The sequence below is a fragment of the Anomaloglossus baeobatrachus genome, chromosome 2, assembly GCF_048569485.1.
Source record: "Anomaloglossus baeobatrachus isolate aAnoBae1 chromosome 2, aAnoBae1.hap1, whole genome shotgun sequence".
In the NCBI taxonomy this organism is placed as follows: Eukaryota; Metazoa; Chordata; class Amphibia; order Anura; family Aromobatidae; genus Anomaloglossus; species Anomaloglossus baeobatrachus.
Genome location: NC_134354.1, coordinates 668,717,509 through 668,741,710, shown reverse-complemented (window position 1 = coordinate 668,741,710; position 24,202 = coordinate 668,717,509). Strand labels below are relative to the sequence as shown.

Below are 24,202 nucleotides of genomic sequence, written 5' to 3'. Positions count from 1 at the left end.
GGTTGCGGAACGAATTGTCTGTGTTTCAATTATTTCCTATGGGAAAATTTGCTTTGATATAAGAGTAACTTGGTTTAAGAGCACACTCCCGAAACGAATTATGCTCGTAATCCAAGGTTCCACTGTATTTGGTAATATTATTATTATTATTATTATTATTATTACTACACCTACTACATATTGGGATAGGACCTTAGAGGCGGGAATAACCCTTTAATTCTCACTTACCCTACTGTGTGGCACAACACGTTACAATTCACATTGCACCTCATTACCACTTATCACATTACACATCATAACAATAACATTGGTGTCTTGAAGGGGGAAACTTGGGCAATATGTTTATCTACTCACAACATGATTAATTATTATAATTATAATAATTTATCCAGCTTAAAAAATAAATAAATTAACAGACAGTGGTAAAAAGTACAAGAATTTTACAGACTGTCCAGGAATATCAGAATGACGTGCGCAATCATAATGTGAATAGGGTCAGTTACTGGGAAGTGGAATTTTCTGTGGAATTTTGGTGCAAATACCCAATGTGTATCGATAGTAAATCAGTCGGACCCCCGGTCCTGAGAATGGTGGTCTGAATTGGGATCGAGTGGATGCCACGTGTGTGACCTCTGCATTCAGTGGCAATGGGAGATGGTGCGGAGATGTCAGAACCCCCAGCCCAGGATCGGTCTGAGCCTCACCTTCTCCCCGATCACAACATTGTCTCCTATCCGGTGGATGGTGATGAATGTGAATAACCTTAGGCCTCTTTCATATGTCTGTGAAAATCACACACGTTTTTCACAGACGTGTCAAAGGTGCGTATTGTCCTCCGTGTGCCGCTTTTATAGCACACGTGTGTACTCCGTGTGTTATCCGTGATAACACACGGAGAACGGGAACTTTCTGCTCACCTGTCCCTGGCGTCGCTGTCCGTGGTGCTGATTTTCGGTCTCCGGTCCTGCCAACTCCACGCTGCTGCTGCTTCCGGCCCGCAGTGAAGTGAATATGCAATGAGTATAATGAGCGGCGGTCAGAAGCAAGTGACAGCAGCGGCAGAGACTGGAGGGCTGGAGAAGGTGAGTAAAGTTTTGTTATTTTTTTTACAGACACGTGTGTTTTCTCCGATGTGTGTCACACGGAACACCTCTGTGTGGTCCGTTTGCGTTCCGTGTGACACCCGTGATGCCGGAGAAAAACGGACATGTCTACATATGGAGCACACGGGCACATGTATGCTCCACACGTACACACGGTCCATGGCAGAATACGCACGTGAGCGCAGACCCATTGATATTAATGGGTCTACGTGTGCCCGCTTTTCCGGTATGTGAGGATACGGACTAAACACGTATCGGAGACACAGACGTGTGAAAGAGGCCTTAAGCTGTACACAACATTAGGCCTCTTTCACACGTCCATGAAAAACCACGCACGTTTTTCACGGACGTGTCAAAGGAGCGTATTGTCCTCCGTGTGCCGCTTTTATAGCACACGTGTGTACTCCGTGTGTTATCCGTGATAACACACGGAGAACGGGAACTTTCTGCTCACCTGTCCCTAGCTTCGCTGTCTGTGGTGCTGATCTTTGGTCTCCGGTCCTGCTGACTCCCCGCTGCTGCTGCTTCCGGCCGCAGTGAAGTGAATATGCAATGAGCATAATGAGCGACAGTCAGCAGCAAGTGACAGCAGTGGCAGAGACAGCAGTTCTGGAGAAGGTGAGTAAAGTTTTTTTAGTATTTTCTCAGACACGTGTGTTTTCTTCGGTGCGTGTCACATGGAACACCTCCGTGTGGTCCGTTTGCGTTCCGTGTGACACCCGTGATGCCGGAGAAAAACGGACATGTCTACGTGTGGAGAACACGGGCACACGTATGCTCCACACGGACACACGGTCCATGGCAGATAATGCACGTGAGCGCAGACCCACTGATTTAAATGAATCTGCGTGTGCCCGTGTCTCCAGTACGTGAGGACACGGACGTGTGAAAGAGGCCTTACACACTCACTTTTTACATTTTTCCCCCCCTATAAATATGTTGCGGTCATTTAACCTGTTAACATGGGTTACTTTGTTATTGGCTGTATATTAGAAACAAGATAAATCTTTATATCTTTTTGTTTTATTACCGAATATATCTTAATCTTTCTACATGTCTATTAGAGCACTGTTTCCATGTTGCCCAACTGTTAATCACACCATTCTTACTACTGGAAATTGCCAACATCAAAGATGGCCGCATTAGAAAGCCGTTTGCTACAGGTCACGTGATGAGACTGACATCATCTGTGCGACAAGCAGGGAAGTGAGTGCGGGCAGCACGTTGTCCGCTTGCAGGAGAGTGAGTGCGACCGGCGCAATGTCCGAGACCCTGGCGGGTCCCAGTGCGGCAGCTCCGGGGAGGAGCGTGCCTCTGCCCCAGAAGCGCTACTACCGGCAGAGGGCGCACTCCAACCCCATGGCTGATCACACCTTCCAGTAGTAAGTGCACCGTACACTCCGCACAGGGATACGGTAACGTCTCCTGACCGGAGCCCTCATCACGCACACTGCCATTCTCTGCCTTCGTGGACAGTTTTCATTGTTATATTTGCATTTTCCTCCCTTTTCTCCACAAGCCGTCACTTTTTCTTTAGTTTTTCTGTCCACACTGCCGTATGAGGGTTTATGTTTTACGGCCAAGTGGTAAATGTGAATGGAATCATTACATTTACCATATAACATACTGAAGAGTGGGGGTGCAAAGATTGAAAAGTAGTGAAAAAATAGAAAAGTTTGGCAAAAAAAAAATCTCCAATTTTGGTGATGGGGCTGTGACTGCTGGATCATTAGCACGGTGAGGAGTGCACTGATTCCAGGATGGGAGCACAGCGTCTGATCACTGTATGGTGATGGGGCTGTGTGACTGCTGGGTTATTAGCACGGTGAGGAGTGCACTGACATCAGGATGGGAGCACAGCGTCTGATCACTGTATGGCGATGGGGCTGTGTGACTGCTGGATCATTAGCACGGTGAGGAGTGCACTGACATCAGGATGGGAGCACAGCGTCTGATCACTGTATGGCGATGGGGCTGTGTGACTGCTGGGTTATTAGCACGGTGAGGAGTGCACTGACATCAGGATGGGAGCACAGCGTCTGATCACTGTATGGCGATGGGGCTGTGTGACTGCTGGATCATTAGCACGGTGAAGGGTGCACTGACACTAGGATGGGAGCACAGCGTCTGATCACTGTATGGTGATGGGGCTGTGTGACTGCTGGATCATTAGCACGGTGAGGAGTGCACTGACATCAGGATGGGAGCACAGCGTCTGATCACTGTATGGCGATGGGGCTGTGTGACTGCTGGATCATTAGCACGGTGAAGGGTGCACTGACATCAGGATGGGAGCACAGCGTCTGATCACTGTATGGCGATGGGGCTGTGTGACTGCTGGATCATTAGCACGGTGAGGAGTGCACTGACATCAGGATTGGAGCACAGCGTCTGATCACTGTATGGCGATGGGGCTGTGTGACTGCTGGATCATTAGCACGGTGAAGGGTGCACTGACATCAGGATGGGAGCACAGCATCTGATCACTGTATGGCGATGGGGCTGTGTGACTGCTGGATCATTAGCACGGTGAAGGGTGCACTGACATCAGGATGGGAGCACAGCGTCTGATCACTGTATGGCGATGGGGCTGTGTGACTGCTGGATCATTAGCACGGTGAAGGGTGCACTGACATCAGGATGGGAGCACAGCGTCTGATCACTGTATGGCGATGGGGCTGTGTGACTGCTGGATCATTAGCACGGTGAAGGGTGCACTGACATCAGGATGGGAGCACAGCGTCTGATCACTGTATGGCGATGGGGCTGTGTGACTGCTGGATCCTTAGCACGGTGAAGGGTGCACTGACATCAGGATGGGAGCACAGCGTCTGATCACTGTATGGTGATGGGGCTGTGTGACTGCTGGATCCTTAGCACGGTGAAGGGTGCACTGACATCAGGATGGGGGAGCACAGCGTCTGATCAATTTTTGGTGATTGGCTGTGTGACTGCTGGATTATTAGCACGGTGAGGGGTGCACTGACTTCAGGATGGGATTACAGCGTCTGATCACTTTTTGGTGATGGGGCTGTGTGACTGCTGGATTATTAGCACGGTGAGGAGTGCACTGACATCAGGATGGGAGCACAGCATCTGATCACTTTTTGGTGATGGGGCTGTGTGACTGCTGGATTATTAGCATGGTGAGGAGTGCACTGACACTAGGATGGGAGCACAGCGTCTGATCACTTTTTGTTGCATTTTTTAGGGATTTGAGGTGATGAGAAAACCCAACTGCGGTGTCTTACTTTTTTGGTGTTTTTTTTTCCTCCATTTTGCAGCAGTTACCATATGGGTTATGTGTTATTTTATTTTTTTTTTTATTTTGATAGACTGGACTTTTAATAATACCGTGATATAAATTTTTCCCCCCTTATTTTTAAGGCATACTTTCAGTATCGAGCACCGGGTGCATGACCTGGCGTTTCCATGCGCTTACTTAGTTTGTGTCCTTGGACCATGATATATATTTTATATGATCTCTGTTTGGTGACAACCACAAAGCGGCTGGTCGGTCCCCAATACCGCACATAGACAACTCCAGCCTGGCAAGGTCACACCTGGTCCCTGATATGTGACAGTCAATAAGCGGCCGGTCGACCAGACCACGAATAGGCAACGCCACTCCCGATCCCTGATACTGCAAGTATATTTTTAATGAGAAAATGAGGGTGATTTGAATTTTTATATTTTTTTAAACTTTTTTTCTTTTTTTTTCCCTTAAGGCTATGTGCACACGCTGAAGTTTTTGTCGCTTTTTTGGAACAGTTTTGTTGTCAGAAAGTTCTGACTTTTCACTTAACAGCAAAATCAATGAAAACTAAGATTTGCCGTGCGCACGCTGCAGTGTTTTGTCTGCAATTTATTTATCACAAAAATCTGCAGCATGATCTATCCTCTTGCGCTTTTGGCTTGTTTCTACTGAAAAAAATGCATCAAAAATGCACCATCATTGCAAGCAGGGATATATATATATATATATATATATATATATATATATATATATATATATATATATATATATATATATATATATATATATATATATATATTTCACACACACATAATGAAGATGCAGTTTTTGTGAGAACAAAACTGTAGCGTGCACATACAGCCTTCAGAGTCTTGAACACTTGATCTCTTATATACTCTTGAATACCTCACTATTGCAGTATAATGAAAATCATGGCGCCCTATTAAGGTCAGCCCACTGAGCTTCATAGAAAATCCAAGATGACAATGACTTTGGTACCTTCCGCAGACTCTCGGTTGGCGTAGTAACCCACCAGTGCCCTGTGACCATGTCCTTGTGGCCTATGTCAGCCACTATGCACACCAGCCGCCGCTCCCTGAACATGCTGTTCTCAGAGATTGACATCAGTATCTATATGGTCAGCAGTAGTGATCAGAGCTCAGCTCCATTCGCTGCTGTAGAGATAGATGCTGGCTATGTAAAGTGGCCAGCATCTACCACGTATAGAGGGAGCTTGGCTTCTTTCCACCCAGTGGTGACGGATATGTATGTGACTTTGCACTAAGGGGTTAATATTGATAGTAAACAGTAGACTGGTCTGATTCTTGTTTTACATGGTGGCCCTTCTGATGACCATCTGTCCGTGTAGGTCTGCGACTTTCTTTTTAGGCCACGTTCACACGTTGCGTTTTTTTCCTAAGTATTTGTAGTCAAAACCAGGAGTGGAAGAATCAGAGGAAAAGTGTAATAGAAACACGGCACCACTGATGTATTTATCACCCACTCCTGGTTTTCGCTTTTTAATACTAAGGTAAAAAACTCACCAATTACTCAGTGTGAACGTGGCCTTAGGGAATATTCTGTTGTTGGTTGTGCCATGGCTCTTGCTGAACTGCCAAAAGCGAAGAGGCAAAAATCGCACACCGTTTACTAAAGGTTGCTGTAGTCTTGCAGTGAGATTTGGTAAAGCTCCTTAGAAATGCAGCATCATTTTCAGCCGTTTGGCAAGTACCCCGGCTCAGCCACAGCGGATCTGGCTCATAGGGGGAGGGAACGCCCTGTCTAGAAGTCTAATCCGCCTGCTTTTTCTGTTATCTTACAGCCCTATTAGGCCAGAAGAAATGGACTGGTCGCAGTATTATCCTGAATATTTCAAGCCTAAATCCTTAGACAAGTCTCATGACGACGTAAAGGACTTGGCGGAGGTGAAGGAGCAAGAGTATGCAGTGGAATTCGCAGATATTGGCTGTGGATATGGTGGATTACTCGGTACCGTTATCATTTAGTTTATTTTGCCATTTTGTGAAATCCTCATAAATTTAAAGGGAATCGGTCACTACATTTTTGTTGCCCCTATTGACAGTAGTATCATAAGGGCAGAGACCCTGGTTGTAGTGTTGTCACTTATTGGGCTGCATGTTGTCATTTTGATAAAATCCCGGTATTAGGTCTCTATATTCATGAGCTCTGTATAACCCCACCCCCACACGCCTGATTGGCAGCTTTCTGTGTACACGGTGCATAGGCAGAAAGCTGACAATCAGTGCTGAGGGCAGGGTTATACTGAGCTCATGAATATAGAAAACTAACTGGCTGCAGGTTTACTAGTGATAATCTGCAGCTGATATAATAATTATACATTTTTTATTTATTATAACTACAGTGCGCCAACCAGTAAGTGACATCGCTGGAATCGGAGTCTCTGCCCCTACATTATAATGACCTCATATTAGGGGGCAAAAACCCAGGAATGGGTTCACTTTAAACTCCACTTGCTTTTACCCAATATATAAGGGATTATATAATAAGCATCTTCCTTGCCTGTGAGCAATTATCACCTAAAGGGCTATTCCCAGCTTGTACATTTATTGCATATCTGCAGGCTGTGCTATAAATGAGTAGTAAATGTGGGTCTCACCAATAAGTTGGGTCTTTCATCAATCTGAAATAAAGGGGTGTCGTTGCTTTCAGTGCACACGTGGGATTCTCAAATAAGTGGCACTCCTCCGGACCATCTCTCCACTGACAGTGACGAGCCGGGGTCCATTCTCCAGATAAGAGGCGGAGTCCTTTGATGGGACCCTCATCCACTGCAATGATGGGTATTTCCATGACTTCTGACACCGCAAGCACAATACAGCTGTTTTTTAGGAGAAAGGAACTGGCACAGTGCACGGGCGTCATAACTTGTGCTGGGGAGAATGGCTGCTACCTATAAAGAGACTTCTCTGCACCCTGGTCGTGGTGAATGATGCGGTCACTTGCATACAATGCCCACAGCGGGGACAAACAAATGCATCAGTTACAGGCAACAGCTCATTGTTATGTTTAGCTCACGTGCTCTTCACCCCCACATGTGGCCGGTCACAGGCACCAGCCACACCATGCGGGCCTTATAGAGCCAAGCGTATGCAGACGCCTTTCCTATCTTCAGTCCAGGCATCTACTGCTGGTATTATGGGTCGTACTGGAGAGCTTTTTGCCTTTAAGGCCTGAGCCACACGGCGAGAAAATCGGTGCGAGTGGAGTGCGATAAAACATTGCATTCCCCTCGGACCAATTCTAGGCTGTGTGTCAGCGCACATGATCAAATGACCAAATCGGACCGAGAAAACAATCGCAGCATGCTGTGATTGTAAGGTGAGACCCTTTTCTCTCGCACCCATTCAAGTGAATGGGGCGAGAAAAAAATCGCACTGCACTCGCGGTACTCCAGTATACCACGTGTGTATAGCGAGAATCACAATAGCCGACTACGGAGAAGAGAGGGAGAGAAATCCCTCCCTCCCCTCCCCAGCGCTGCACCGCCCCTCTGCAGTGCTGGTCCGCCCCTCCACATCGCCGGCCCGCCCCCCGCAGCTGAGGTCTGCTCGCACAGTCGGACCTCAGATGCAGGCACACTAGCATAACACTCGGCTCCTGCTGTGCTGCCAGCGCGAGCCGAGTCTCATGCGAGCATCACAGTAGTGCCCCATGTGGCCCCAGCCTAAATCTAGCACCCGCATACAGTGCCCGTATTCCCACAAGTCATATTGGGACATTTCTTGTAGATCTGCCTGAGTACCGGAGATATAAAGTGAAAGCACTCACATTCCTCACATCTTAACCCCTTCTCACCTGGACCAATTCTTGATTTGGGCCTTTACTTTTCTCTCCCCTTCCAAGAAGCACAACTTCTTTTTTTTCTTTTTTTCTCTGATAATAAAGGCTTGTTTTTGCTGGGTGAATTTTTTTAACTCTTTCCCGTCAAGGCCAATTTCCACTTTTGTGTTTTTTCCTTTTTTCCTCTTCTTCCAAGAGCCATCACTTTTATATTTTTGTCTCGAGGCAGCTGTGATGCTTGTGTTTTATTTTTTTTTTTAGTTTGAAGTAATGTTTAGCACTACTGTGCTTGGGTGCTCTGTACTCGTAACAAGCAATTTGTTGCTCGGACGGGCTCAATTCAGGTACCGAGTGTAATGGAAGTCTATGGGCAACCCAACTGTGACGTCCCCGGCTTCATCCACGTCGCCGGGCAAATATCTCGCGCCTGTGCAGAGAACTTGCCAGTGCGCGAGCCGGGAATATGGAGATTTTGCCCGCCTATGTGGATGGCATCCGAGGCGTCATCCACATCAATCTGCACAGGAGGAGGGCGAAAGGAGGGATAGGGGGTGCAGATTAGGATGCCCATCGGACTGGATCACACAATTTACATACAGGCCGGGAGATCTTATAAAGGTATTTTTGGGGTCTATGGGGGAGGGGGGTTAACGTGCACTTTTATAGAGTGCAGCACAGGCGCTGCTAAGGTACTAGTTTTTGTTTAGGAGGCCAAAATCTGGAGACAGGGTCCCTTTAATATAAAGTTATGCTTTTGAAGATTTATAAAGGATATTACCTAATTGCCTTCTATATTATTCCTGTATATACCTGAATCGTGGTCATTAAGTGTTATAGGGATCTCAAAGTGCAACAGATTAGTTATTGCCTTGTGCCCTGATTTTGTTTCTTTAGGATATAAGTTTATAGTAGATTAATGGGCATCTAACCCCTGGGTCGCCCACATATCAACAAACTGTAAATAATTTGCTATTTAGATGTATGTGTTGTTGGCTTATTGTCGTGCAGTGTATGCTCATCAGTAACTGCTGGATTTCTACCTCTTTGCTTGATTTGCAGTTGAGTTGTCTCCATTGTTCCCAAATACTCTCATGCTTGGACTGGAGATACGGGTCAAAGTATCAGACTATGTGCAAGACCGGATCAAGTCCTTAAGAGTGTGCCACCCTGGCCAGTACCAAAATATTGCCTGCATCAGGAGTAACGCCATGAAATACCTGCCCAACTTCTTCAGGAAAGCACAGGTAGCTTTTACACAATCGCCTCTTTTGTGTGATAAAACCTTGCTACTGATCTTCAGAAAATATCTAGTACACTACAAGGGAAAAAACGTTTGGGATGCAGTTATTTAATCATTGAATTCAGGTTTTTCCTTCTGTCCCACTGCGTCAGCCACTCAGCCATACATACCCATGTGAAAGCATGTCTCATTCTAAAGAGCTCACTGAATTGAGCGGTGCTGTGATAGGGTGGCATTATTGCTGTGAGTTATTTGGTGGAATGAATGGTGGTATTGAAGTGTGGAAGCGTCTAGGATCCACAGCAACTCAGCCCCCGGTGGCAGACCACGTAAAGCTGCGATGCGGGGTATCTTAAGTTTTGAGGAGCATGGTGCAAAAAAAGTCACCAACGCTCAACTGACTGGATAACTGCCATAACACCAAACCTCCCCTGGCATTATCATCAGCAGAATGGCTTTGCCCGGGAACTTCAAGGCATGGGCTTGTATGGCCGAACAGCCACATGTACATCTTGCATCCTAATGCACAGCATCAGATGGAGTGGTGTAAGGCCATGTGCGCACGTTGCGTATTTGCATGCAGTTACGCTGCGATCTGCACCGCAGCGTAACTGCATGCGTCCTGCGTCCCCAGCATAATCAATGAAGATTATGCAGGAGACGTGCGCACGTGGCATCTTAGAGCGCAGCGCTTCGGCTGCTGCCCGAAGTGCGCTTTCTAAGAAGTGACATGTCGCTTCTTTCCTGCGCTCTGCATGCAGCCCCCGCTCTGTCTATGGGAGGGGCTGCACTTAGAGCGCATGGAATCGGCTTTTTTTTTTTCCTTCACTACGGACTCTTTCTGCAGCGATTTGAAGCGCATGTGTGCTGTTCAGATCGCTGTAGAAATTTCTGCAGGGCCAGTACGCAACGTGCGCACATAGCCTAAAGCGTAATGCCACTGAAATCTGGAGCGGTGGAGACGAGTTTTGTGATGTGCTGAATCGCGCTCCTCTATTTGGCAGTGTGAGTGTTGAGTGTGGGTTTGGTGAATGCCAGGACAATGTTACCTGTGCCAACTGTAGTTTGGTGGAGGGGTGATAATACTGTGGTGTAGTTTTCCAAGGGGTTAATGGGAACCTGTCAGGTCAGAAAAGCGTTCTGACCTACAAGCAAGAGCCTCTGTGAGCTGCTAACCCCTTCCTACCCATCCCTGTGTCGTTATATTCTGTAATATGAAAGTAATAAAATAATGTTTTATTACTTTCATATGTCCTATGTAAATGACCAGGGTCTCTAGCCCCATGGGCGTCGCATTGCCCTGTGAGCGTCTACCTGCTTTCCATGGTGTCGCACCCCTGTGGGCGTCTACATGCTTTCCATGGTATCATGCCCCTGTGGGTGTGATACCATGGATTTACATCAGCGATGTGATTCAGAATCTCGCGCGCTTACTATTCTCGTCGCCTCATCCTGGTGCTTGATTTCGGTTTCTGACGCGCACTGCACATGCTCAGAATACGCCTCCAGTTCAGGTCATGCGCAGTGCACGTCAGAAGCCGCAAAGCAAGCACCAGGATGAGGCGCCGAGAATGGTAAGCACGCATGCGCGAGATTCTGAAGTAACGACGGTACGTCACTGATGTAAATCTATGGTATCACAGGGGTGTGACACCATGGAAATCAGGTAGACGCCCACAGGGCGATGCGATGCCCATGGGGCTAGAGACCCTGTCATTTACATAGGACATATGAAGGTGATAAAACATTATTTTATTACTTTCATATTACACAATATAATACAGGGATGGGTAGGAAGGGGTTAGCAGCTCACACAGTCTCCTGCTTGTAGGTCAGAACGCTTTTCTGACCTGACAGGTTCCCTTTAACTTTGGCTCCCTAGTTCAACTGAACAAAATATTATTGCTTCAACATATTTGAGAAATTTTTGATTTTGTTTTCATCTTTGTTGCACGGTTCAGTGAGATCCCCCTTCTGTTCCAGCATGTCTGTGCCGCAGTGAGCTAGGCCCATAAAGGCATGGTCGGTGGAGATTCATGTAGAAGAACCTCACTGGCTGCACACAGCCCTGACCGCATTCCCATCAAACACCTATGAATAGTGACTGGCAGCCAGGTCCTCTCCTCCAGCATCAGCGAGTGACTGGCAGCCAGGTCCTCTCCTCCAGCATCAGCGAGTGACTGGCAGCCAGGTCCTCTCCTCCAGCATCAGCGAGTGACTGGCAGCCAGGTCCTCTCCTCCAGCATCAGCGAGTGACTGGCAGCCAGGTCCTCTCCTCCAGCATCAGCGAGTGACTGGCAGCCAGGTCCTCTCCTCCAGCATCAGCGAGTGACTGGCAGCCAGGTCCTCTCCTCCAGCATCAGCGAGTGACTGGCAGCCAGGTCCTCTCCTCCAGCATCAGCGAGTGACTGGCAGCCAGGTCCTCTCCTCCAGCATCAGCGAGTGACTGGCAGCCAGGTCCTCTCCTCCAGCATCAGCGAGTGACTGGCAGCCAGGTCCTCTCCTCCAGCATCAGCGAGTGACTGGCAGCCAGGTCCTCTCCTCCAGCATCAGCGAGTGACTGGCAGCCAGGTCCTCTCCTCCAGCATCAGCGAGTGACTGGCAGCCAGGTCCTCTCCTCCAGCATCAGCGAGTGACTGGCAGCCAGGTCCTCTCCTCCAGCATCAGCGAGTGACTGGCAGCCAGGTCCTCTCCTCCAGCATCAGCGAGTGACTGGCAGCCAGGTCCTCTCCTCCAGCATCAGCGAGTGACTGGCAGCCAGGTCCTCTCCTCCAGCATCAGCGAGTGACTGGCAGCCAGGTCCTCTCCTCCAGCATCAGCGAGTGACTGGCAGCCAGGTCCTCTCCTCCAGCATTAGCGAGTGACTGGCAGCCAGGTCCTCTCCTCCAGCATTAGCGAGTGACTGGCAGCCAGGTCCTCTCCTCCAGCATCAGCGAGTGACTGGCAGCCAGGTCCTCTCCTCCAGCATCAGCGAGTGACTGGCAGCCAGGTCCTCTCCTCCAGCATCAGCGAGTGACTGGCAGCCAGGTCCTCTCCTCCAGCATCAGCGAGTGACTGGCAGCCAGGTCCTCTCCTCCAGCATTAGCGAGTGACTGGCAGCCAGGTCCTCTCCTCCAGCATCAGCGCCTGACCTCACAACTGGGCGAAAATTGCCACAGCCTAAAGTCTCTTACAAAGCCTTCCCAGAAGAGTGGCCTCTGCATTATCTGTAAAGGGGGACTATCGCTATAGTGATGCCTATGGCTTTATAATGGGAAGTCAGAAAAGCTCCAGTAGGTGTCGATTATTATAATAAATGAATTGCTTTTGTTTTACTGATCTTTATGTGATGTATTATGATTCAGAACTGAAATGTCCCAGCGCTGCCGGCTTAGGCTGCTTTCACACATCCGTTTTTTGCTGAGCGGCACAATACGGCGCTTTGCAGAAAAAACGCAACCGTTTTTTTTTTGTCGCCGGTTGCGTTTTTCCCGCATAGACTTGCATTAGCGCCGTATTGTGCCGCATGGCCTTGCGTTGCGTCCGCCGTATGCGGCATATTTAGCCCATGCGACGGCTGGATGGAACGTTGCCTGGCACGTTTTTTTGTGCCGGATCCAGCGCGATGCGGCGTAATTTACAATGCAAGCCTATGGACGCCGGATGCGTTTTTTTGAACTGCAGATGCTCAGTATAAAGACACATCCATCAAATAACGGACGGGCAGCATGGAAAAACTTATGCAATGGATCCGTTTTTTTCACCGCATCTGTTGCATATGTTTTTGAGCCGGATTGAGCCGCACTGCAAAAACCGGATGTGTGAAAGCAGCCTGAATGGGATTCACCACCTTTTGGGACTTTTTTTTTTTTTTTCTTTTTAAATGAATGCAAATGGAATTAATTAAGAATCTGTTTCCTGTAGCCGCTGTATTACACTGTCTATTGATGGCTGCACAATGAGCTTACTGGGTTGTAGGTCGGATAGGATTTCTTCCTGCTCTTGTTAGGGTTGCCTTCCTCATAGACTGCACAGTTTCCTAGTCCATAAAATATCTGCTGGTGGAGGAGCATGTGACCAGACCTGCCCATCAGCCTCCACCAATAGAAAACCTCACGCAAGGAAACTACTTTTCTATTGGAGGAGTGGAGGAGGCTGATGGGCAGGTCTGGTCACATGCTCCTCAATTTCATGGACTAGAGAACTGTGCACTCTATGAGAACGACAGCACTAACCAGAGCAGGGGGAGAACCTGACCTTCTTGTATAATAGAAAGTGCCTCACAATCCTGCCTCCAGCACAACTGATAAAATAAACACACTGTGACCAACCCCGTTATGTCATTCTTCAGCCAGTAATGCAGATTCTATGGGAGGCAGAAGGTGCAACATTTTTATTTAAAACCAATAGCAAAATTGATTTTCACCCCAGGGGCATGCATTTCAGTAAGAAAAAGAATATTGTCCACAAAGGTAGAGAATCCCTTTAAGTCTGCAGAGTTGTGTTATTCATGATAGTGAGGTGGAGATATATTATTGTAAAGATGGGCATTATTTACCCCTGTTGACACATTTGCAAAAAATATCAGATGGCTATGCTGGCCAAAAAAAGAATGTATTGAAAACATGCAACACTTACTTTGAAGGCAGGTTATACACAATGATAGCATACATCAGTGGAAAGGAATACAAGCAATACTATGTAACCCAGCATCTATACCTGCCTCCAAGGGGGTTTATAAGATTCTTGGAAAACTGAAAAATTGTAATAGTACCCAGGCGATGTGCAGGTGCCAGGGCGAGCGGAGAGTTGTGCAGTAGTATCTAAAAAAAAAAATTAAATTGTGAAGCCGTTCTTTCCCGAGCGCCTTTTTGTGTCATCCTCCAAACAGTTCTCACAGAGACTTTCTTAGGAGTGTCCATGTCAATGGGCCTGAACCGACCCTTTTGAGCTCACTCTATAGATTTAACAAGTCCTCTTTGAGCCTCCAGCACACTGAAGCCGTTTCCCCAGATATACTGTGGTCTGAGCTCAGTCACCGGCCGCATGAACAGCCCCCGACATGCACATCAGATATAGGGTGGTGTTTCTTCAGTTTGATGTCCTCTTATACCGTCCTTTCCCCAGTTATCCTGCTTTCTGTGTCAGCCCTTGGTTTTGCAGAGGTCCAGGAGGGACTGTAATGTGCTTATGCTAAGGCTACATGCACTCGCTGCATTTTATGCCATGTTTTTGTTGCGTTTTTTTGGTGCAGTTTTGTTGTCAGCAACGTCTGACTTCCCAGCAAAGTGTATGAGAGTTCAGATTTGCTGTGCGCATGCTGCAGTTTTATTGAGTGATTTATTCAACGCATTTTGGCTACTCCTCCTTCAGGACAATCACATTTACATCCTGCACTATATGAGGGGTGTATATATAGCAAGGGGCAACTTTAATGTGTAGATAATGTAATCTAGACCATCTTTGTTTTGAGTCTGTTGTATATTGTCTCATGTAAGGCTAAGTTCACACTTCAGTTGTTTTGCATCAGTCACATGCGTGGCTTGACGCATGTGACTGATGCGTTGTGCAACGGATGACAACGGTGACAAAGAACAGAATTTCTTTGTCGGACTCCGTTGTGTGCTGGGGGCGGAGTTTGGGGGCGGAGTTCGGGGGCGGAGCTGAGGACGTCAGTGCCGCGGTCTGCATGGCTGGGGACAAGTGTGTGTGTGTGTGTCTACATGCGTGTGTACATGCGGAGTGCGGGAGGGGGCGGAGCCGAGTGGTGAAGTGTCGGCCTCCTTGCACACTGTATCCAGGGTAAATATCGGGTAACTAAAAGCAAAGCACTTTTTGCTTGGTTACCCGATATTTATCTTGGATACCAGCTTAGCGCGGGCTCCCTGCACCCGTAACCACTGTAAATATCGGGTAACTAACCAAAGCGCATTGCTTGGTTACCCGATGTTTATCCTGGTTACGGGGGTGGGGAGCCAGAGAGCATGCGCAGCATAATCCTACGGATCGCGCTGCTCAAAAAACGTTACATGCTGCGTTGCACCCGCCCGGCGGTCAGTTAAAAAACAACTGACCGCGACGCAGCGGATGCAACGCAGCATCATCAGTCACAATCCGTCAACATTAGAAGCCTATGGGGGAAAACAGGATTCCTGCAAAATATTTTGCAGGATACTGTAATTACTCAAGGCTACGGATTGTGACTGATGCAAAACAACTGAAGTGTGAACTTGGCCTTAGGGTACTTTCACACTTGCGTTTATTTCCTTCCGTTACAATCCGCCCTTTTGGAAAACAGCGGAATCCGTTAACGGATTCCGCAATTTCCCATAGACTTGTATGGGTGACGGATTGTACCAAAAGGACCTGCGTTGCTTCCGCTGGGCGACGCTCCGTTGCTTCCGCCCAGCGGGAGGAACGCAGCATGTAACGTTATTTTGAGCAGCGGAATCCTCTGGATTTCACTGCGCATGCTTTTTTTTTTTTTTTTTTTTTTTTTTTTTTTTTAAATCAAACTTTATTTTGGCTCGCGGTGGCCGAACGTTCAGCTGAGCGACCGGCCGCCAGCATGCCCGGCCGCCGGCAAGTCACAGCGCTCAGCTGAGCGCCCGCCCACCGGCATGCCCGGGCGCCGGCAAGTCACAGCGCTCAGCTGATCACCCGGCGGCCGGCTGCAGGGAGCGCTCAGCTGATCACCCGGCGGCCGGCTGCAGGGAGCGCTCAGCTGATCACCCGGCGGCCGGCTGCAGGGAGCGCTCAGCTGATCACCCGGCGGCCGGCTGCAGGGAGCGCTCAGCTGATCACCCGGCGGCCGGCTGCAGGGAGCGCTCAGCTGATCACCCGGCGGCCGGCTGCAGGGAGCGCTCAGCTGATCACCCGGCGGCCGGCTACTGGGAGCGCTCAGCTGATCCCCCGGCGGCCGGCTGCAGGGAGCGATCAGCTGATCCCCCGGCGGCCGACTGCAGGGAGCGATCAGCTGATCGTTCACAATAGTCTGCCGCTGGTTAAAAAAAAAAAAAAAAAATCAAAACTAATTGCGTTGTTTTGCAGCATCCGTTGTGCCACTATATGCAACACATCCGTTACACAACGCAATGCAACGGATACCGTTCAACGCAAGTGTGAAAGTAGCCTTAGACTAAGTTCACACTTCCGTTGTTTTCAATCCGTCAGGTCCGTCAGCAACGGATCAGTTGTTTTTTAGATGTCAACTGATGCAACTGATGTGTTTTTCACAGGATTCCTTTCACAGGAAGCCTGTGAAAAAACGGATCAGTTGCGTCCGTTACATCCGCTGTGCGTCCGTTTTTTGACGGATCAATCATGATCCGTTTGTGTTTGGGACAGCCCAGTGGGCGTGCAGTAGAGCATGACGGAATCCAGCACTGGATTCCGTCGTAAGACGGATTACGACGGAATCCAGCACCATAGACATACATTGCAAGTGTGACGGATGGAGACGGATTCCTGCGCGGTGCGTTGTTTTCGACGGCCCGAAAAACGTTACATTCTGCGTTGCTCCCCGCCCGGCGGTCAGTCAAAAAATGTCCGCCACTAATGCAAGTCTATGGGACACAATGGAATCCGCTAAACGGATTCCGTTGTTTACCATAGCAGCGGATTTCGACTGATACATTTTAGCGGAAATGTGAACTTAGCCTTATAGTGATTAGCCCGTCCAACGGTCAGTGTCCTCGTATACATTTCTTTGTCGCTCTATTGGGAGACCCAGACAATTGGGGTGTATAGCTACTGCCTCCGGAGGCCACACAAAGTATTACACTTAAAAGTGTAAGGCCCCTCCCCTTCTGCCTATACACCCCCCGTGGGATCACGGGCTCCTCAGTTTTCATGCTTTGTGCGAAGGAGGTCAGACATCCACGCATAGCTCCACTGTTTTAGTCAGCAGCAGCTGCTGACTATGTCGGATGGAAGAAAAGAGGGCCCATATAGGGCCCCCAGCATGCTCCCTTCTCACCCCACTCTTGTCGGCGGTGTTTGTTAAGGTTGAGGTATCCATTGCGGGTACGGAGGCTGGAGCCCACATGCTGCTTTCCTTCCCCATCCCCCTCAGGGCTCTGGGTGAAGTGGAATCTTACCGGTCTCCAGGCACTGAGACCGTGCTCCATCCACAGACCCGGAGAACCTGCTGGATATGGAGCGGAGTATCGTCAGGGACAGGGCCCTGCTACATTAAGGTACTCTGTGTCCCCGTACAAATCGCGCACACACACACCAGCATTGCTGGGTGTGTTAGTGCGCCGGGGACAACAGCGCGGAGCGCTTGTGCTATTACTCACTGCAGCTTAGCTGAGTGAGTTTATGTATTAGGAACTGCCGCGCCGGCCGCTGCTGGCTGTTTTTACACTGTGGCGCGGCTGGGACTTGTGGTGCGCCGGGGACTTCCGCGCTGGCCGTGCACATAGGACGGCCGTGCTTATTACTCGAGTCCCCGGCTTTGCGGCTTAGTTTCGTTTCGTTCCCGCCCCCGGGCCTGCCAGTCAGGGGAGGGGCGGGACGCTGTTCAGAACGTCAGCGCCGAGGGCTGGAGTCTGCTTAGCATACTCCAGCCCCCTCACTGGACACAGTGGGACGCCAGTTTCCCGCACTTTGTCTGGGGCACGCCCACGGCCCGCCCCTCTTCACAGGACGCCGGCAGCCATTCCTGTTTGCAGTCTGAGCTGGAGAAGGGAGACAAGCTCTGGGACACCCAGTCACAGGATTCTGGCGACCACACACCCGCTTTTGAGCGGGCGGTAAGCAGCACCTGAAGTGCTGACCCCACTAATGCCGAAGTGTTCATTTGTACTTTATGCTTGTATGCTATACATTGCACTGTACGGTCGCTATTCTTGGCTATATACCCTCCTAGATGGCTAGACAACAGCATGTCGTCCGCAAAAAGCAAGGGTGCCAAGGCACAGGCTGTCTATGCTGCTTGTACTGCATGTGAGGCTGTTCTACCGGCAGATTTCACTGACCCCCATTGTGTGCAATGCTCCCCTGTAGCACTTGCTCAGCCGGGGTCTCTGCTAGTGGTGGCCCAAGGAGAACCACCTGTGAACACTGTCCAGGTGACAGGGACGGAGTTTGCAGTTTTTGCTGATAGATTGTCTGTGACTATGTCTAAAATCCTAGAGACTTTGCAGTCCAGACCGGTAACTCAGACCATGGGCACTGTTGATTCAATGCTCCCTGGTCCCCCTCATTTGGCACAAATCCGTGCTCCGGGGGGTCCCATGCATCCCAGGGTGAAGGCTCTGACACGGACGACAGTCCCTGACAGCCTAAGCGAGCTCGCTGGGAGCGGCCCTCGACTTCATCACACTGGTCAGGGTCCCAGCAGGAGGACTCTCTGTATGATGAGGCAGACGTAGCTGATCAGGATTCTGATCCTGAGACCGCTCTCAATCTGGATACACCTGATGGTGACGCCATAGTGAATGATCTTATAGCGTCCATCAATAGAATGTTAGATATTTCTCCCTCAGCTCCTCCAGTGGAGGAGTCAGCTTCACAGCAGGAGAAATTCCATTTCAGTATCCCAAGCGTAAATTGAGTACTTTTCTTGACCACTCTGACTTCAGAGAAGCAGTTCAGAAACACCACGCTTATCCAGATAAGCGTTTCTCCAAACGTCTTAAGGATACACGTTATCCCTTTCCCCCTGACGTGGTCAAGAGCTGGACCCAGTGTCCAAAGGTGGATCCTCCAATCTCCAGGCTTGCGACTAGATCCATAGTTGCAGTGGACGATGGGGCTTCACTTAAAGATGCCACTGTCAGACAGATGGAGCTCTGGTTGAAATCCATCTATGAAGCTATCGGTGCGTCGTTTGCTCCGGCATTCGCAGCCGTACGGGCACTCCAAGCTATTTCAGCTGGTCTTGCGCAGATTGACACTGTCACACGTACATCTGTTCCGCAATTAGCGTCCTTAACCTCTCAAATGTCTGCATTTGCGTCTTACGCTATTAATGCTGTCCTGGACTCTACGAGCCGTACGGCAGTGGCGTCCGCCAACTCCGTGGTTTTACGCAGAGCCTTGTGGTTAAGGGAATGGAAGGCAGATTCTGCTTCCAAAAAGTGCTTAACCAGTTTGCCATTTTCTGGTGACAGACTGTTTGGTGAGAGATTGGATGAAATCATTAAACAGTCCAAGTCTAAGGATTCTTCCTTACCCCAGCCCAAACCTAACAAACCCCAACAGAGGAGGGGACAGTTGAGGTTTCGGTCCTTTCGAGGCTCGGGCAGGTCCCAATTCTCCTCGTCCAAAAGGACTCAAAAGGATCAGAGGAGCTCAGATTCTTGGCGGGCTCAGTCACGCCCAAAGAAGGCAGCCGGAGGAACCGCTACCAAGGCGGCTTCCTCATGACTTTCGGCCTCCTCTCTCCGCATCCTCGGTCGGTGGCAGGCTCTCCCGCTTTGGGGACATTTGGCTGCCACAGGTCAAAGACCGTTGGGTGAGAGACATTCTGTCTCATGGGTACAGGATAGAGTTCAGTTCTCGTCCTCCGACTCGATTCTTCAGAACTTCTCCACCTCCCGACCGAGCCGGTGCTCTTCTGCAGGCGGTGTGCTCTTTAAAGGCAGAAGGAGTGGTGATCCCTGTTCCTCTTCAGGAGCAAGGTCACGGTTTTTACTCCAATTTGTTTGTGGTGCCAAAAAAGGACGGGTCTTTCCGTCCTGTTCTGGACCTAAAACTGCTCAACAAGCATGTGAAAACCAGGCGGTTCCGGATGGAATCCCTCTGCTCCGTCATCGCCTCAATGTCTCAAGAAGATTTCCTAGCATCAATAGACATCAAGGATGCTTATCTCCACGTGCCGATTGCTCCAGAGCACCAGCGTTTTTCTACGCTTCGTTATAGGAGACGAACACCTTAAGTTCGTAGCCCTGCCTTTCGGTCTGGCGACAGCCCCACGGGTCTTCACCAAGGTCATGGCAGCAGTAGTAGCAGTCCTGCACTCTCAGGGTCACTCTGTGATCCCTTACTTGGACGATCTACTTGTCAAGGCACCCTCTCAAGAGGCATGCCAACACAGCCTGAACGTTGCGCTGGAGACTCTCCAGAGTTTCGGGTGGATCATCAACTTTTCAAAGTCAATTCTGACCCCGACCCAATCGCTAACATGTCTTGGCATGGAGTTTCATACTCTCTCAGCGATAGTGAAACTTCCGCTGGACAAACAGCGTTCACTTCAGACAGGGGTGCAATCTCTCCTTCAAGGCCAGTCGCACCCCTTGAGACGCCTCATGCACTTCCTAGGGAAGATGGTAGCAGCAATGGAGGCAGTCCCTTTCGCGCAGTTTCATCCGCGTCCACTACAATGGGACATTCTCCGCCAATGGGACGGGAAGTCGACGTCCCTCGACAGGAACGTCTCTCTTTCTCAGGCGGCCAAGGAATCTCTTCGGTGGTGGCTTCTTCCCACCTCATTGTCAAAAGGAAAGTCCTTCCTACCCCCATCCTGGGCGGTGGTCACGACAGACGCGAGTCTATCAGGGTGGGGAGCAGTTTTTCTCCACCACAGGGCTCATGGTACGTGGACTCAGCAGGAGTCCACCCTTCAGATCAATGTTCTGGAAATCAGAGCAGTGTATTTTGCCCTACAAGCCTTCCAGCAGTGGCTGGAAGGCAAGCAGATCCGAATTCAGTCGGACAACTCCACAGCGGTGGCATACATCAACCACCAAGGGGGGACACGCAGTCGGCAAGCCTTCCAGGAAGTCCGGCGGATTCTGACGTGGGTGGAAGACAGGGCATCCACCATATCCGCAGTTCACATCCCGGGCGTAGAAAACTGGGAAGCAGACTTCCTCAGTCGCCAGGGTATGGACGCAGGGGAATGGTCTCTTCACCCGGACGTGTTTCAGGAGATCTGTCGCCGCTGGGGGATGCCGGACGTCGACCTAATGGCGTCCCGGCACAACAACAAGGTCCCAGCTTTCATGGCACGGTCTCACGATCACAGAGCTCTGGCGGCGGACGCCTTAGTTCAAGATTGGTCGCAGTTCCGGCTCCCTTATGTGTTTCCACCTCTGGCGCTGTTGCCCAGAGTGCTACGCAAGATCAGGTCCGACTGCCGCCGCGCCATCCTCGTCACTCCAGATTGGCCAAGGAGGTCGTGGTACCCGGATCTGTGGCATCTCACGGTAGGACAACCGTGGGCACTACCAGACCGGCCAGACTTGCTGTCTCAAGGGCCTTTTTTTCCATCTGAATTCTGCGGCCCTGAACCTGACTGTGTGGCCATTGAGTCCTGGATCCTAGCGTCTTCAGGATTATCTCAAGAGGTCATTGCTACCATGAGACAGGCTAGGAAACCAACCTCTGCCAAGATCTACCACAGGACGTGGAAGATATTCTTAGCTTGGTGCTCTGCTCAGGAAGTTTCTCCCTGGCCATTTGCATTGCCTACTTTTCTTTCCTTCCTGCAATCCGGGTTGGAAAAAGGTTTGTCGCTCGGCTCCCTTAAAGGACAAGTCTCTGCGCTATCTGTATTTTTTCAGAAGCGCCTGGCCAGACTCCCACAGGTACGCACGTTCCTGCAAGGGGTTTGTCATATCGTCCCTCCTTACAAGCGGCCGTTAGAGCCCTGGGATCTGAACAGGGTTCTAATTGCTCTCCAGAAGCCGCCTTTCGAGCCTATGAGGGATGTTTCCCTTTCTCGCCTTTCACAGAAAGTGGCCTTTCTAGTAGCGGTCACGTCTCTTCGGAGAGTGTCCGAGCTAGCAGCGCTGTCATGCAAATCTCCCTTCCTGGTGTTTCACCAGGACAAGGTGGTTCTGCGCCCGATTCCGGAGTTTCTCCCTAAGGTGGTATCCCCCTTTCATCTTAATCAGGATATCTCCTTACCTTCTTTGTGTCCTCATCCAGTTCATCAATGTGAAAGGGATTTGCATTTGTTGGATCTGGTGAGAGCACTCAGAATCTACATTTCCCGCACGGCGCCCCTGCGCCGCTCGGATGCACTCTTTGTCCTTGTCGCTGGTCAGCGTAAGGGGTTGCAAGCTTCCAAATCCACCCTGGCTCGGTGGATCAAGGAACCAATTCTTGAAGCCTACCGTTCTGCTGGGCTTCCGGTTCCCTCAGGGCTGAAGGCCCATTCTACCAGAGCCGTGGGTGCGTCCTGGGCATTACGGCACCAGGCTACGGCTCAGCAGGTGTGCCAGGCGGCTACCTGGTCGAGTCTGCACACTTTTACCAAGCATTATCAGGTGCATACCTACGCTTCGGCGGACGCCATCCTAGGTAGACGAGTCCTTCAGGCGGCGATTGCCCCCATGTAGGAAAGGGCCGTTTTACGGCCCTATCACGAGGTATTATTTTACCCACCCAGGGATTGCTTTTGGACATCCCAATTGTCTGGGTCTCCCAATAGAGCGACAAAGAAGAAGGGAATTTTGTTTACTTACCGTAAATTCCTTTTCTTCTAGCTCTAATTGGGAGACCCAGCACCCGCCCCTGTTTTTTTGTGTACACATGTTGTTCATGTTGAATGGTTTCAGTTCTCCGATATTCCTTCGGATTGAATTTGCTTAAACCAGTTTATTGGCTTTCCTCCTTCTTGCTTTTGCACTAAAACTGAGGAGCCCGTGATCCCACGGGGGGTGTATAGGCAGAAGGGGAGGGGCCTTACACTTTTAAGTGTAATACTTTGTGTGGCCTCCGGAGGCAGTAGCTATACACCCCAATTGTCTGGGTCTCCCAATTAGAGCTAGAAGAAAAGGAATTTACGGTAAGTAAACAAAATTCCCTTCTTTTGAAGTTGTCTCTTGCTATGTATACCCTTCGTATTGTGCAGTGTGTAAGTGGCATTGTCCTGAAAGAGTATCCACTCCTACATGCGTTGAATAAATCACTTTCCCAGGAATCTGCATTCATCTTCTATAACGGCAGCACGGCTTTTAACCATTTCTCTTCCATGGTCTGCCTTTCCACACTGTTGGGGCTGCTGCAGCCGTCATTTGTGCCATTTCGGTTATGTCCTAGTCAACCCATCCAGATGAACAAGCCTTTACCTCTGATTATTTTTCATCATCTTCACAGATAAGACCGTATTGTGCTCGTCTTCATATATAGTGTATTTGTTCCAGAAAGTTAGTCTTTACCCTTCAGTGATCAGTTGGAGGCTATCCACTGGGCTGTTAGTCTATAATCTGGTGTAGGAGGAATTCTCGCACAGTTTAGGCGATCTACTCAACTGTGACATAAAGGTTGGCGACAGTTTTCAATGTCACAATCCTGAGTGTGAAGGCAGCTCAGGTTTGGAATTGACAATACAAATATTGTTTGTTTGGTTTTTTTTTTCTTATACGTATATTTTTTTTTCCCCCTTTTCTAGCTCAGTAAGATGTTCTTCCTATTTCCGGACCCTCATTTTAAGAAGACAAAACACAAGTGGAGGATTATCAGCTCCATGCTTCTGGCAGAATATGCCTTTGTGCTGCGTGTTGGGGTAAGTCGGGCACAAGACAGAGGGGCTTGTGTGTCTAAGCAGCACTAGAGGAACATGCAGATGCCTAATATGTTTTGACTCCGAGGTTTGGTTTGGATCCTTTTTATCTACTTTTAGGACATCAGATGCAGTTTTAGGTCCTTCTTCAGAATTTATTGCTAAGTGAGGCATGAGGATGCAGTTTCTGTGTATTGTCAGTGTAGCCTTCTCTGACTTGGTTTCACCCAATGTATACAAGCACGTCCCAATTGCCACTAAAATATATTATAATGAAACAAAACGCTGCAATTCTGTCCTGGCTTTATAGGTTCTGATTTTAGGGTATTCATGTTTTTTTAACT

At 49.4% G+C, this 24,202-nt stretch overlaps 1 protein-coding gene across 2 annotated transcripts in view; it reads left to right on the top strand.

Annotated features, from left to right (window-relative positions):
- Positions 1-2,297: 2,297 nt before the first annotated feature.
- The window catches only part of METTL1 (methyltransferase 1, tRNA methylguanosine), a 40,920-nt gene continuing 19,015 nt past the window's right edge, over positions 2,298-24,202 (top strand). The window contains exons 1-4 of one of the 2 annotated variants that reach the window (XM_075334483.1): positions 2,298-2,345; positions 6,182-6,348; positions 9,241-9,425; positions 23,748-23,861. In XM_075334483.1, coding sequence (XP_075190598.1) covers positions 6,201-6,348; positions 9,241-9,425; positions 23,748-23,861 — 447 coding nt within the window. In that variant the 5' untranslated portion in view covers positions 2,298-2,345; positions 6,182-6,200. Of the gene's footprint in view, positions 2,486-6,181; positions 6,349-9,240; positions 9,426-23,747; positions 23,862-24,202 lie in introns of both variants that reach the window. The other variant, XM_075334482.1, reaches the window with a different exon arrangement.